The sequence below is a fragment of the Idiotropiscis lumnitzeri genome, chromosome 18 (genome assembly GCF_059441095.1).
Source record: "Idiotropiscis lumnitzeri isolate Australia: NSW breed Sydney's pygmy pipehorse chromosome 18, RoL_Ilum_1.0, whole genome shotgun sequence".
Lineage (NCBI taxonomy): Eukaryota > Metazoa > Chordata > Actinopteri > Syngnathiformes > Syngnathidae > Idiotropiscis > Idiotropiscis lumnitzeri.
The window spans coordinates 5183159-5198263 of record NC_142408.1 but is presented as its reverse complement, the minus strand read 5'-3'; the positions used below and the strand labels follow the sequence as shown (position 1 = coordinate 5198263).

Below are 15105 nucleotides of genomic sequence, written 5' to 3'. Positions count from 1 at the left end.
TGTTGAGTCTGTCAGGAGCTCCAGATGAAGTTGAGTTTTGAATAGTAATTGCGAGGTGAAGGTGCTGCTTTTAAGAGAGGTGGATTTGCCTCTTCTGAAAGCAAAGGGGGCTAAATGCAACGGGCAGCCATCGCTTACCACCGAATCAAATCTTGCTCTAATTTACCACGGCTCCTTTTGCAAATACGCCAGCAAGCGACCGGGTGACCCGCTCGTACAATAAACAACTCTTCCGGCGAAGAAGTTCTTACACGTCTTCAGCCACTTTTAACAGCACCAAGTGCACAGTGCGCATGGGTAACTGTTGCTAACACAAACAACGCGCAGCCCCGCTGCTGTTTTGCAGCTCGTTGCCACGGCAACGGGGTGGAGCCTCAGCCGGCGCTTTAAGAGGAGCGGCTCGGCGCGCAGCTCCCACTCCACACACACCCACACACACGCACACACCAAGACGCGCTGCCACCGCTCTTTTTGCGCGTGGCCAGCGAGGGAATCCCCCCCCCCTAGCCCCCCTCCCCACAAAACACGACCGGCGCCTTCGTGTCTTCCCACAACAAAAATATTAACTAACCCACGCGCGAGGGGCTTCTTCTTTCGCAGCATGTCTTGACACACAGCGGAACGGCTACTTTTTTTTAACCCTCCTCACTTCTTCCAAGTTCGATCAGAATTTCTTGTGAATGAGGTGACTGTTTTTTTTTTAAGGACCACCACCAAGGACTTACAACATCAGGACCAGCACTTTATTTTTTTTTGTTTTTGTCATCTATCTTTAGGCAGCCTCCAAATGACGTCGAGATGGCTTTAGGAGGGACCTTGCTGCCATCCATTTCCAGCTTCACCAGCCCCGCTGTCAAGACCAAAGCCATAGGAAGTGCCAACCTAGTGAGTACAAGTCACCCGACTAATACCTTGAACTCTACTATACAGGGGTTGTACTAAAAAAAGTGTCTGTAAGGCATCTTTTTCCAACTCAAGATCCAAAACACAAATGTAGTTCCCTCACTGCAGGCTGCAACCCAAACTTATTGAACGATGTATTACTATAACACTAATACTGTACAAACATGTCTTCAATTGTGTGGCAGGTTAGAGGGGTCTGTAATGGCTAACATTTTGTTTATGTCTCTGAAATAAATGATACACCTGTCCGTAGAAGCTCGTTTAACCCAAATGATGTTTTAGTGCACAAATTTACTCAAATATGGACTGGCATACCACAGGCCAGCGTCACGTAGGCCGTATGCCTCAGCTGGTCTCAATATACAAACAAATCTTTTATTTTTTTGGGGTTTAATGTTTATGTGATAGTGAATACACATTATGTAGGAGTTCTTTAACCAGCATCGATATTTGTTATCATGTTAGAATATATTGTTTTGAATATATGTCGTGACTCAAAAAGCCATTTGTCAAGAGATGATGAATTAAATACTAACAGAAATCAACCAATTGCGGATTTTCAGCTTCGATTTAAGAACCTCGAACAGAATATCGGGATATACTTCAACTTTTTTTGGCTCCGAAGTTAATTTTAGACATTATTTCGCCACGTCTAAAAATGAGTACTGTACTGTTTGGAGGTGCCAACTTAGTAAAATCCAAGACATATTTTTGGGGGGGGGGGTGAAATCGGACAAAACAAAGGTCAGCTTGTATCAGAGTGTCAGGATCCAAAGCATACCACATCCTGTGTAATGCTGAGCTGTGAAAAAAAAAAAAAAAAGGCTTCAGGATGGTAAACGGGCAGTCACTTGTCGCGCTTTTCTACCGACGGAACTCAAAGCGCTTCACACTATTACCTCATCTACCGACTGATGGCACACCACCAACGGTTCGGTATCTTGCTCAAGGAAACATCGTCATGGTCACAACGGCAGTGTAGTGGTTCACATAGCGGATCGTGAACGGGATTAGCGGGAGTCTCGTCCCGATTCTTAAAAGTATTTCTTTTCCACCTGTGACTGTCGGCCTGAAAAACATTTTTGGATTTAAAAGAATTCAATCACAGACGCCTTAGATTCAAACGATCAGCCTGATTAAGTCGTAAATTCTACCTTCAAGGACGGCAAATGACGTTCCAACCTAATGAGATGCATTTCTCGACTGAGACTCTCAGGAAAGGGGACTCTCTTGACAGACTCGGAACATTCGAACAAGTTGCCAGTTGGACGCCTGAGAGTCTGAGGACAGGTAGCTTGTCCTATTTTCAAGGGTAACGCGTCTCGTCTCATGATAACATACCATCGAACTACCTTCGGAGATAGCCGTCCAAACTAAATCTTGGACTTTGGACTCTCAGAAATAGGTCAACTGTTGTACTTGAGGGGTACGAATAACAAGAGTGTAAAAGACTTTTTTTTATCTTTACAGCTCAGGAACTTGAAAAGAGATGACTTTGGGGTCGAGCTAGTGGCGCCGTAGCTTATGGACCCCTCCCCCCCCCTTTTTTTTCTGAATCTTGTCAATAACTTACAGGCTGATGTCACTGCTGTGCTATTCCGGGCATTAATGCCTCTGTAACTTTCCTCTAGAGATGGAAGGAGGAGCTGTCCCATCTTAAGAGACTCAGTGTGCCAACTGGAAGCTCGGACCCAGACCGTCCAACTGCCACCTGCACCACAATCCCCAGCATGTCCAAGAAAGACTCCGAGCCAGACCTGGACTTGGACTACGACTTCATTCTGTCCAACTCCATGCTCCAGCAGCAGCAGCAACAACAACAGCAACAGCAAGACGACGTCATGGCGTGCGGTTCCGTCCACGCCCTCCCGCCCAGCTCGCCCGGTTCCTTCTCCTCCTCGTACCCCTTGTTGCCGTCCCCTCAGGGCTCGGCGGAGTTGCTCTACACCATTCCTGACATCAGCGACGTGTCGCCGTCCGGGGGCTTTGTGGCGGAGCTCATGAGACCTGAACTGGACCCGGCGTACCTCCACCCCACCAGCCTGCACGGCAAGTTTGTGGTCAAGACCACAGTGGACCTGGGGGAGTACAATCCCAAGGCGTGCGTTAACGCGGCGTCGGACCGGCCCACTTCACGGTCCCCGCCGCCGTTTACGTGCCATCGGATAAAGCAGGAGGCTCCCAGTAACTGTACCATCTCGCAGCCGATGGACTTGCACAGGCAGCGGCCGGGCCACCTAGAGCTGCATTGCTTCCCGGGAAACGGCGGGCGTTCCGCCATGACGGGCGGCGGACGTCTGTCCTCATCCTCTTCGCTCTCCCCGGATCACCCCCTGAGCCGCGAGCACCAGGTGTTGGGCCACCCTCACGCTCAGATTCCTCTACCTCCCCACGGATACCACCACAACTCACCGCAGGGATACAGCGCCTACCCTCAGCCCACCGCCATGCAGCAGTACCAAGGTAGCGGCTCACGCCATGTTCAACATCCGTGCATTAGTCGGGAGACAAGAAACACAGACACTAACAAAGACCAGATTGTTCAAGAAATCTTTTTTTAAATACGGGCCTATACAACATGGTGGGTTGTAATTACAGCCTAAAACAAGCGCTTGAAAGGGATTAAAACCGACATCCCACGGCCTTGGACGCAAAACCGTCTCTTAATCGTAGAGTTGCACAAACCAGACCAGATGTGAATCAAATGAAACGTAATGTTTGTCTTGTAGGACTAGGACTTGTTTTCCACGGGATGTCTTTGTCGTTCTTGCACCACCTGGCATCCGAATCGCCCCCAAAAAACGTGACGCTTCCCTCTTTTCACACAGACCCCCTCATGGTCTCCAGCGGTGACTGTTTGCCAGAGGAGCCCAAGCCCAAGCGCGGCCGGCGCTCGTGGCCTCGCAAGCGCGTGGCCACGCACACGTGCGACTACGTCGGCTGCGGGAAGACGTACACCAAGAGCTCGCACCTCAAAGCGCATCACCGCACGCACACAGGTAAACACACAGCTCACCTTGAGATGATTTTTTTTATAGCACCTTACAGTCGTATTCTACCTGTATCATAAATAGCAAACATCTCCAAATGTTGCTTTTCAAAAAATCTTGAGCAGAAACGAAAATATAGTTTCTCTTGTTTTTCTGAGGAAAACAGAGGAACATGCTTGTCATTGGACAGCGGCAATTTACACTGTGTGGATAACTAATATTGGACTATATAAAAAAAAAAAAAAATACAAACATGGAATTAATGCGACTGCATACTGCTATAGACGTAATTGACATAACTGGTTACAGTTGCAAGCATTTTATCCAAAAAGAAACACTTTGAGGCCCTAAAGTTCATTTTCAAGTTTTACAATAAAACACTCGCGTGTATGGTAACCCCAACAAATTAAAAAAAAACTGCAACTACTTGTCCTTTGAAGACACCTGTCAGAATGGTGTGGGAACAGAACGTTTGCAGGACGATACTGCCACCTGGTGGCATTTTATGGGTATTGCTACAGTTGAAACAGCATCGAGTAACATTTCTATTCGTGTACATAAGAACATTCAAGACACGTTTCACCCTCTAATTATGAGTTTAAAATTTTTTAAATAATTTTCTATCTATTTTTCCTTTAACAGAGTTCTATCATGTAATACGAAACCTTTTTTAGATATAAATCTTCCATTCAAAATGTATCTAGTTTTTTTTTAACCGGATGAATGTTTCATTTTTTTTATTTAAAATGCGCAGAATAGAGAACATCCTGCGGGCCATAAATGGCTTCTGGGGCAGAATTTTGGACACTCCTGATTTAATGTGTTCTCCACTGACCTCCGTTTTGTGTATCCCTCCCAACTAGGAGAGAAGCCTTACCATTGTGACTGGGAGGGCTGCGGCTGGAAGTTCGCACGCTCCGACGAGCTGACGCGCCACTACAGGAAGCACACAGGCCACCGGCCATTCCAGTGCCAGAAGTGTGACCGGGCCTTCTCCAGATCGGACCACCTGGCCCTCCACATGAAGAGACACTTGTGAGGAGAGAACTGCAAAAAAAATGAAATATCTATAAAAATAACAACAAAACACTTTGGAATGACATGCTGTGGCGTTCACGGCTAAAGACATTAAAGACGAGACCTGCGAGCGTGGGTCGGAACGGGACCAAAAACTGGAAGTCCACTTTATTTATGCGACCAAACTCAAAGAGGACCAGCAACTGGAATCTCACATTGAAAATCTCCAGAGGCCTTCATTAAATCGCCAACAACACTGTATTAATAATGCATAGCTATATTTATACATATTCACATCTCACCTGTCATTTCAGGTACAATGTTAATTAATTTATATCGACCGGTGCTCAGTGACTTTTGCCCAAAAAGGTACCAAAGAAGCAGTGACAAAGTGCCATATAGCTAGTGTTTCCCGTCTCTTCCACACCAAATAATCAGGTTTTGGAGCAGTGAAGGCAATCTGAGAATGCACTGCAAGTTGCATAGTGCAATAATTTATATGGAAACTTTCCTATTTTTGTAATGGAATGAGAGACTCTGAACAAGCAAAGGGTTGGGTTTGTTTTTGTTTTGTTTTATATAGCCCAAATAAAAAAATGTAATATAATCTTGAACTTTGTACATTTGTATATAAAAAAAAAAACTTTGTTATTATTAAATGTTTTGTATTTTACGGCATAATAAAATGTATTTCCAATAAGGCAACAGTGGGATTCTTTTTATTTTTACGATATTGCTGCAGCTAAAATGAATTATTCTATTAAAAAAAGACAATATTGAGCAGGGTGAACTATAAGTTTGAAATGACATCCAAATATATGATAATTGTCCATTTTATTATTATTATTCTTTACATCAACTCCACGTTGGACTAAATGGGGACTGGTTCTAATTAGGGTTGTTTTTCATTTTATAACCTTAAATGAAAGGTCAAGGCAACTATGAAAATCAAATAAACTGATCAATAGATTAAATAAATGAATTTACAAAAATAAAATTACCCGTTTTTGTTTACATTATAATGTATTGTAATGCGCAAAGTTGCTCCAGCAGTGCACTGTAAACGCTGACACCACAAAGTATTATGACAGTATTGTTGATATTCATTAAACTTTATTTAATATACTGTCGATATTCATTAACCTTTATTTAATATGTATATAATGCATTACGGTTGACAAACTGTCTTTGAACTCTTTTTCGCGGGCTCATTATCGCCATGGTCAATTCAAATTTGACTTGCCTGTAACTTGAGTGCGATGCTCAGGGTCGCTCATGGCTATCACCGGCGCGACATGCAGCACGATTAAAGAAATTTGAACACAAGAAATCCATCCGGACGTGTTTAAAAGTACGCACATCATCTTAATGCAAGAGTTGTACTGAGTCGACTGGTCATTCCTTCAGCCGAAGTTTGACATCACTTTCCATCGCGTTTCTTCTTCGTTGGTTTAGCTTCTTCTTGTTCGTTGGTTTACATCCCTGTTCATTAAGGTTTAGCGGCTAATTAGTGTTTGAAGCTAGCAAGGTAATATTGCTCGAATTGTCAGTTCATTTGTCTAAAATGGCGATCTACGGCCTTATTTATAAAAAAAAAAAAATCCGGCCCCAACCCCATTCCACGGCCGGACAGTTCCACCTCGGGGACGAACACCCCAGCGATGTCAATAGGTAAAACATACAAAAGTCATCTGAATTTGTAATATATAGGTTAAAGAGTTGCAATGGAGGGCATACACCGTAGATCATATGGCATTTATTTAAGATTAAAAGATAAGTATTATTCTGTTTGTAAAGCACATAACTTCAGCTGGTTCACATGCTCATAAGGTTTGTGTGGTGGTGGGGGGCAACAACAAAGATGACATTATTAACACAAGTTAATATTTTTAAAAATCTGAAAAAAAAATAAGACATTGGGTATGTGTACAGTATATGGGGATTTTAAACCATTGATGATTTTCCTTTACACAGGAAAAAAAACATTATTTGAAAAGAAAAGAAAACTGATCAAAACAAAAAAATTTATAAACAGAGGAGAATTCAATCATTTTTGGGTGAGGTTGTGTAGATGGCTTATATTCAATTGCGGCAATCAAACATAAGAAATAAAACGATTTTTTTTTTAAAAAGTTTGGTCGTCTCTCAATCGTCATCAAAGTTCTGCTGTAAAAGGAAGTTGGCGGCCAAATTCTCATTCTTCTCACACGCGAAGTAAGCCTGGATGACCATTCCCTCGGGAAAGCCTAACGCTTTTAACTGCAACACACAAACGGGAGACGCAGATGAGGTGCAAACACGTCTTGTGGAACCTCTAAAGTGAAACAATGCTTTCCGTCAAGTTGTGAGCAGCGTTTCCTCCAAATTATCAGCAAACTTTGTGTGTCGGGTCTACTGCGTATTGTTTAGAAGTAAAGTTCCTCCACATTTCTTGATGAACACGTAAGCCTACTAGGCTAATATGTTTTAACATTTAATATTGCTTGTGGTGGGACTTGGAGAGCCAAGTATGGGTAGTTGAATTCCAAATTTAGAGGTTGAGCTGAACGGTATTTCCAAAAAAACGCAAATAAGTTTTTGCGCCTGCGTAATCACCCTTTCAATGGCTTCCTTCTCCTGCGGGGTGACCTGGATGTAGCTCATGTTGCTGCCGCTCTGCGAGTCACCCGGCGCACCCCCGGAGCCCCCGGAGTCGTGGGTCATGGGCCCGGGCGACTCGGGGAGAGGCTCATTTAGCATCTGAATGAAGTGTTCTTGGTGGTTGCTGATCTCCTGCGGCAGAAGAAATTAAATTCATTTCCATTTGTGATGCCGCCACACAAAGCGGGACAACGGTACCGGTAACCATAGAGCAGGAAATGGTTCTTATTGGGATGTCGGGAATGATTTGTGGTGATTGTACAAAATGAGTTCTTGTTGTCTGTAATGTTGCTTGTTCAGCAGTTTTGTGCCATCCTTGAATGGGATGTTTTATGCAAGAGAGCCCTTTGCACTGGGGGGGAAAAAAAATACAAAATGTGTTTATTTTGTTGTTTCATACAAACACTCTTGTTGGGTAAGGACAGAGGAACTTTAATACGAGCATTGAGAAATGTATTATGAAAAATAAAATAAATTAAGAGAACATCATGTGATCATCACGCACACCGCTTATCCTGTAAAGGGTCACGTGGGGGTGCTGGAGCCTATCCCAGCTGACTACAGGCGAAAGACACAAAACACCCTGAACTGGTCGACAGCCAGTCGCTGGGCACACAGACGCCATCATTGAGTGGGAACCGATCCGACGCTGCCCGCTCACAAGTCAGGCGAGTGTACCACTACACCACCAGCGACTCGGAGAACATATTTTGTCATAAGAATCAAGGTCTGCGCTTACCTGCAACAGCTCTGGATTTTCCCTACCAATCTCTTGCAGCAGAGCTGGAAGCAGCGAGGCGTTCTGCTGGATCAGGTGCCGCATCATGTGGAACTGAGGCTGATTCCTCAAGAAACTCAACGGATTATCTGCCAGAACAACCGTCGTGTCAATCCATTCTGTTCGGGTTTCACGTGAAGTCTTTGCTCCTGCAGCTTGAGCTACCTGTACGCTGTGAGCTAGCCATGTTGTCGGGGTCATTGATATCCCCCGTTGGTCCGGCTGGAGCGCCACTCAAAGCGGTGTCGGACCCTCTGGCCTGAGCCTGGTCCCTGCCTGGAATACCCTGAAAAATGAATCATGAAATTTTTTTAACCTGTACGGGGTGCAGCAAGATGTCTAAAATGCCAAAATGGCCACATCGGAGAAAGGTGCGAAAATAAATGCATCTTCGAGCTCTGATACTACCGCCAAAAGCATTTCTTACCGAGAGAAGGTACTCCACGGCTCGGTCGGGGTTGTTGAAGCTGGCTCTCAGCGCCTCCACAACCTGCTCTCTCTCGTAGCCCATCAGCATCATCTCGGTCACCATGGCGTCGTACGATGCGCCCGTCACTGCAATGCCAACAAAGAGCACTTTGGCGGTTGGTGCAAACGTTCACAAATGTACATCTGAACTCATTCACTGCCATTGACGGGTATAGAAGTCAAAAAGTACATTTATTTTACCTGGGCTGGCAGTGAATGGGTTAAATCTTAAACATGTGTGAGTTCTGTGGTGACATTTTGGACTTTTGGCTTTCACTGGCATATTTATATCAATTCCAAACAAAATAGAGGTCCACCAGCATCACGTAACGGATTGAGTTGAACTTACCAACATTCGAACCCGCCTCATCCATTAAGTTGCCAAAGGTCTCCCAGATCCTGCAAGCGAAGGCAGACTAGTGTGGGTGAGGACCGTAAATGCCACAAAATACGTGAGATTAACGCTATTTTCACGGTTACCCTGTTGGGGGAGGCAGCGGGTTAGCAGTGGCAGCGGCACCCGAAGCAGCAGCAGCAGCGAGAGGTCGCCTTGCTTCTGCTTGTCCGTCTGCCGGAAGTCGCTCGGTTGGATTGTGTGCGGCGGGCGATGGCGTCGGAGGAGGAGCTGTGCCTGCAGTTGACGTGGCTGTTGATGGCTGAGATGCAGCTGGGGGCTTTTTCGGCTTTAATAGGACACAAAACACATTTATATAGGTTACAGTTATCCATATCAATACTTTTAATTAGGGAACCTATCCCAGCTGACTTTGGGAAGAGGTGGGATAGCAGCCAATCGTGAAGGCAATACCTTTGTCACCATGACGACCACAAAGTTCTTCTCATCAATTTTATATTCTTTGAGGACAGAGTCATCGCTGAGGATTTTACCTGGAGGGGGCAAATTGTAAACATAAATTCTAAACATGAATATTTTAAACAGTAAATGGTACAAAAAAAAGAATACAGTACCAGCATAGATGAGTTTCTGCCCGGCAACAGGAAAATTGTCCTTGCCCTTCTCTTGTTCAATTCGCTCTTTTAATGTTGTTACCTTTAACCGAAACATGACAATCATTTTAATATTCGCACAAAAGTATATGCCCAGCCACAACATTAGGTACATCTGCACACACCTAAAGGTATCCAATACAAGGTTCAAAGTGCACTTAGTAGCCATAAAATGAAGCTGAAGACTCAATTAACCATGGAGTCGTTGAATCTAAAACATACTTTAAGTAACTCTGAATGCTATCAAGGTCTCTTGTCCCAGCTAGCCTATTTAAGAGATTTGGAAAACGTTTATTAATTTAAATTGAGTGCAGAATTGCATTAGGTAGTCCTTTAAAACTTAACGTTATGTAATAAATACATAATGGTCAGACAGTTTGGCTTTATTTCAAATTGTAAAATAGTAGTGGGCTATGGCTAGAGACTGATGTGACTTTTCAGTCAGTATAGTCAAAAATCGTGACAACCAATTCACATCCAGCGATAACTGTATACATTTTGAAAGTCACAACAGACAGTTCCTTTTTCCAACCATTCAAAGAGGTGGTTGATACAAAATGGTTTCAAAAATAGTCTTGCTTCAGCCTCCCGCCCCCTCTTGCTTGCATGATTTCAGGATTTTTTCACTCCTACCGTCTCCTCCTCATCGATGTCGATTTTGAACGTCTGCTGTTGTAAAGTTTTCAAAGTGATCTGCATTATGGCGGTGTTGTTGTATCCACAGACACGGCGCAAAGGCGATATATTAAACTTGCTGGACTCTGTGATGCTTTCGCTGTCACATTACAAACTGTCAGCCGCCATGACGCTTTTGCGCCACTCTTCTTCGACGGTTTAGCTACTCTTCTTCTATGGTTTTCTATGTCAAATGAAATTGAAAATCCAGTTCACGTATTCGCAATAATATAAGAACAAACGCGTGAATTAAATACGTTAAAAATGACTGTTTTACGTGATTGTATATATTGTTTCAAATAAAACGTTTAACGTGTTCGTTTTATTCAATTGTCTTGTTGGTTTTTATTTTTTTTTACATGGGCTGTTGCGTTCGGTTGCACTGGGAGATTTAATGACTCGTGCTGTGTGTGCTCATCTTTGTCCGCTTAGGTAAGAGTATAACCACGACGCCCGTGTCTTTATACATTATTCTTTAAGAATCGTGACGTAATCAGTACGTGTGCTCTTTAGAGGTCCTCGGAGTGTGACGTTACCCCGGGTGTGTGTTTAGCTTCCGATTTCTATGAGTTAACTGAAACGCAGCATTTAGTTCTCCATCTTTCTCACGCACACATTTTGGGGTGTTTTGGTCCGAAACGTTAAAATCTACACGTAATCGGGGTTTAAATCGTTAGAACGAAACATTTTCAACGTTTTACGCCGCGAAAGCGAGAATAGCCTTTCGACTCATTGCGATGACGTCACACCCAACGCCGATTTATTTTTTTATTGCAAGAAAATATATGGCAATTGTTTTAATACACACAAGAAAGTGGATAAAAGTTGTGCAAGATGTTTAGCCAATATGACCTCTTTCCATCAGATGTGTTGGGCCCCAACGCACACACACAAGCTGCCATAAAGAGATGATTTTGAGAATCTGAAATTTATGAATATCACCAGATTCGCTTGAAATCAAATTAGCGTAATCCATGCATAACTACACATTTGTATTTCATAATACTTGTGCTCGGTGCTAAATATGGGAATCACTGATCTTAAATTATATATGCAATGAACGATTCAATCTGACACTCTTTAAGCCTCCACTATCCATCTGGGCCTTTTTCTGTAGTAAGACTCCGTTGCCCTGTCTTGGCACACCCTCAAATCGTGTCCTGCTTTGCCCTTCTATCTGAAGCAGTAAAGCGGCAGATTAAAAATCTGATCCTCTGCGATCTGAACATGGTGCAAAGACTTGACATCAGACGTGAAAACCAACCCATCTCAACGCAAAACAAACAAAAAAAAACATCTAGCCTGATAATATTTGACAGGAAAAATGAGCGAGCGTTATCTGATAACTTTATTATCAAGTTAAAAAAAGACAATGAATTACAATATGTACAGAATCTGCGGAGATAACATGGAATCAAAGTGTAAACAATCATCCTAGGCAACGATCACAAACCCACCATATCAGGGATTTAGATTGAAACGAGAAGAAAAAGGCATAGAAGGACAGTTTCTAGTGTCAACCTATGGATCAAAGGGAGAAAAAAACATTTGTACAAAGTATTTATCCAGTGTGTTGTCAGCAGGGACTCAACTTTGGGTCAATCGGGAGGTTTTATTCCCCCCCCCCCATTCTTTTTTTTTTTTTTTAGACAGTCAGAAACAGACTGTGATCACACAGTGAGGGAGATTCATAGTCACAAACTATTCAAAATCATCACAGAACCACAGAAAAAAAAAACAGTTTCAAGGGCCTCAAATTCCGAGATTGTCCCGGCATCTGGCTATCACAACGTGAGGAGGTCCAACTGGTAGACGACAACTCGGCACCGGCCCGATTGCTACGAATAAAATCGAGAAAAAGAAGAGCACAGACAGGCTGATACATTCCCGCCTTTTTGCCAACTACGGACGCATGGTGACTGATCCAAATCATAATTTCCATTCTGCATGAATGGAAAGGGCGTACTAAGTGAACCCGGCCATTTTCCACCTTTGGAGGTAGTATCAGAGCCGTAACAGCGATGCGAGGATGTGTGTGCCAGTAAAAGCCATTGTTTTTTCCCGCTGTTTTCAGGCACTCACACGGAATGAGGGGTACAAATTCAACCCAGCTATTTTCTACCTTCAGAGGTTGTAGCAAAAGCGTAACAGAAATACAAAGATGCACGCGCGCATGTGTGTGTGTAAAGTTCTTTTACACTATTTTTTTTACACTACAGTATTTCGTATATACAGTACTGACATGGATTGGGGGTACGACATCGACTGACATTTCCTGCCTTGGAGGTCCTATTAAGAGTAAAAACCAAAGCGGGGCGAAGGATGTGTGCAAAGCTGACATTTAGTTTTTTTTGTTCTGTATGAACGGCACCAACTTGGAATTGGGGAAACACTGTTGGCCCAGACATTCTGTCAGGACTTTCACCGAGGTGGAAAGAGGCATGCGTGAAATGCCCTTTTTTCACTGTGCCTCTCTTAAAGTTGCTATTTTTCTGGCCTTCTTTGAGTTTGTATAAACAGCATTGGCAATATCCCACTTTGCTCAAAGTTATTGATAAATGCCGGATATTCTGTTACGGCTCTGATGCAACGATTTTGGCTCGCTGTATGTCTGAGGCTTCTCTAAAACTTAATAGAAATATTTTTTGTCAGTGTGTTGTAACTTAAAGCAAGTGCTGAATTGCTCAAACATGATTCCGATGTGATTATTTTCCCCATTGTTCATAGAATTTGTACAGCAAGTCTGGGATGAGTCAACGATCGTATTTATTTTTTCAAGCGTAACTAGGACGTTGGAGGGGAAAAAAAGTGGGCAGGGCTTTCGCGTCTGCTTTTGAAAGACCACAGTTCAAACACGTAACAAATAGCTTTGTAGTCTGTACACGGATGCCAGCCGGACTTTCCCTTTTGTCCGTTAACGGAAAAGACATCTTACAGCGGCGCAACACAGCAGGCTTGACAGCGAGTTGGGTGAAACATGATAATACGTATCAAACGCGCTTGTGTTTTTTTTTTTTTATTCATAACCGCGCGAATTTGGGCATTTGACAAATATCTGATTTCTAGCTTTTGTTTCCTCGAAATAAGGCTTCAGGGCGTTCGAGCAGCAACTTTCAACACAAATACAATCTATGCCTTTTTTTTGTTTCTATAAAGAAGCACATAAACGCAGACGACAATGACGCAGGTGAAAGAAGGGGGGGGGAAATCATTTAAAATAAATTAGTTTAAAAAAAAAAGTCTTTTTGTCAAGGTTGCTGAGTGTTGCGCTTCATTTTGTAGTAACAAGGGATCAATAAATCACTGATTGATTTGTTACCAAAAAAATACAAGTGCAACCTTTAGCACCTTAAATAGAGAGGTTTGCCTATAGTTCAGCTAAAAAAAAAATCTCATCCTCTTAACTCATTTACTACCATTGACGGCAAAATACGTCAAAGATCCTTTTTTTTTTTTTTTTTACTCGGCTGGTAGAGAATGAGTTAAACATGATGGTGATCATAAAGGTGTGCGGGGTGTGTATGAAAGCTCAAATTGTCGTCATTGTGTGTGCATCCACCAAGTTTCGACGGTGATATTGGGAACCTGGGTTGGAACGAAAAAAATTTACGGAACAATCATTATAAACAGTACAGTCCAAACAATTAAGGACTGAAGGCTTATACGTAGTATAATTATTATTATATCATAAAGGATCTAAAGATAGCAATTTGCTACAAAACATGGGGAGGTCAATTGTTTCTACCAATAAGGATTAGTAGTAAAATAGATAAGGTGCGAGTCTTACTCCACGTTTTTAACACAAGGCGTGAATGGGAAAAAGATAAGGTAGCTCTCTAAATCGTTTACTTCTCTTTTTTTTTTGTCCATGTGTGAGTGTCAAAGGTGCTTCAAATACGCTCAATTTGGATAATCATTTTGGGGCAACATTCTCTATAAATAATTTGTATATAGACAGGTGGCATCTTTCACTGTAGTTTTTGACCAGAATGTCAGCAATAAAGTTCACTATTGGTTACCAATATATTAAAATCTGTCCTAGGGGACCGCCAGCTTTTTTTTTTTGTTGTTTTTTTTTAAAGCAGCACAACCTAATACTTGAATATATATATATATATTTATATATATATTTTGAACACCTACACTCTAAAGATGCGCTTTTTTGTTTTATTTCCTTAAATGTCCTATTTTAACCTAACCTCTAAAAGTCCCAATCGGGTCAACCCGACTGTTGATCCTTTTTGGCATCAAGCAGCTCCCCATCGTCCGTGTGCTGACCCGGCGAAAGAGTCAACGTGTCCTGATCCTCATTCCGGTTGGTGGAAAGTTCCAGTCCGGTGTTGTCGAGAGAAGTGGAAGAGAGGGAAGATGGGGCAGAGGCCTCCAAGTTGGAGTTTGTGCTGGTGTCCAGTTGACTATTGTTCACCGTCCTATAAGAGAAAATAGAATTGTATGGAGGTTGAAGACCACATTGAATCCAAGTTGATATCTGATGTGTGCCATTTTATGAGAATAGAGTTCTAATACTGTATATTTTTCTTCATATTATATTATAAAAAACAGGTAGGTAATTTAATAACGGTAAAGTTGTCACCAAATATAATCAAAATGAAATGTAATAATACT

The 15105-nt window shown here is 42.7% G+C and overlaps 3 protein-coding genes across 5 annotated transcripts in view; 1 reads left to right on the top strand and 2 right to left on the bottom strand.

The window, feature by feature from the left end:
* Positions 1-442: 442 nt before the first annotated feature.
* Positions 443-5610, top strand: klf4 (Kruppel like factor 4). Its single transcript, XM_088281581.1, has 5 exons — positions 443-685; positions 777-885; positions 2535-3366; positions 3732-3902; positions 4757-5610. Exons 1-5 carry the CDS (start codon positions 681-683, stop codon positions 4930-4932), a joined length of 1293 nt encoding a protein of 430 aa, XP_088137707.1. The 5' UTR covers positions 443-680; the 3' UTR covers positions 4933-5610.
* A 1041-nt stretch (positions 5611-6651) lies between these two features.
* rad23b (RAD23 homolog B, nucleotide excision repair protein) lies at positions 6652-10656 on the bottom strand. Its single transcript, XM_088281582.1, has 10 exons — positions 10438-10656; positions 9766-9847; positions 9605-9684; positions 9277-9479; positions 9146-9195; positions 8756-8883; positions 8494-8614; positions 8290-8417; positions 7506-7682; positions 6652-7169 (listed from the first exon to the last, which is right to left on the bottom strand). The coding sequence occupies exons 1-10, from the start codon at positions 10501-10503 to the stop codon at positions 7056-7058; spliced, it is 1149 nt and encodes a 382-aa protein (XP_088137708.1). The 5' UTR covers positions 10504-10656; the 3' UTR covers positions 6652-7055.
* A 1153-nt stretch (positions 10657-11809) lies between these two features.
* znf462 (zinc finger protein 462) overlaps positions 11810-15105 on the bottom strand; it is a 31352-nt gene continuing 28056 nt past the window's right edge. For all 3 annotated transcript variants that reach the window (XM_088281233.1, XM_088281235.1, XM_088281234.1), the window contains exon 13: positions 11810-14909. In XM_088281233.1, the coding sequence (XP_088137359.1) occupies positions 14699-14909 (211 nt within the window). In that variant the 3' untranslated portion in view covers positions 11810-14698. The remainder of the gene's footprint in view (positions 14910-15105) is intronic.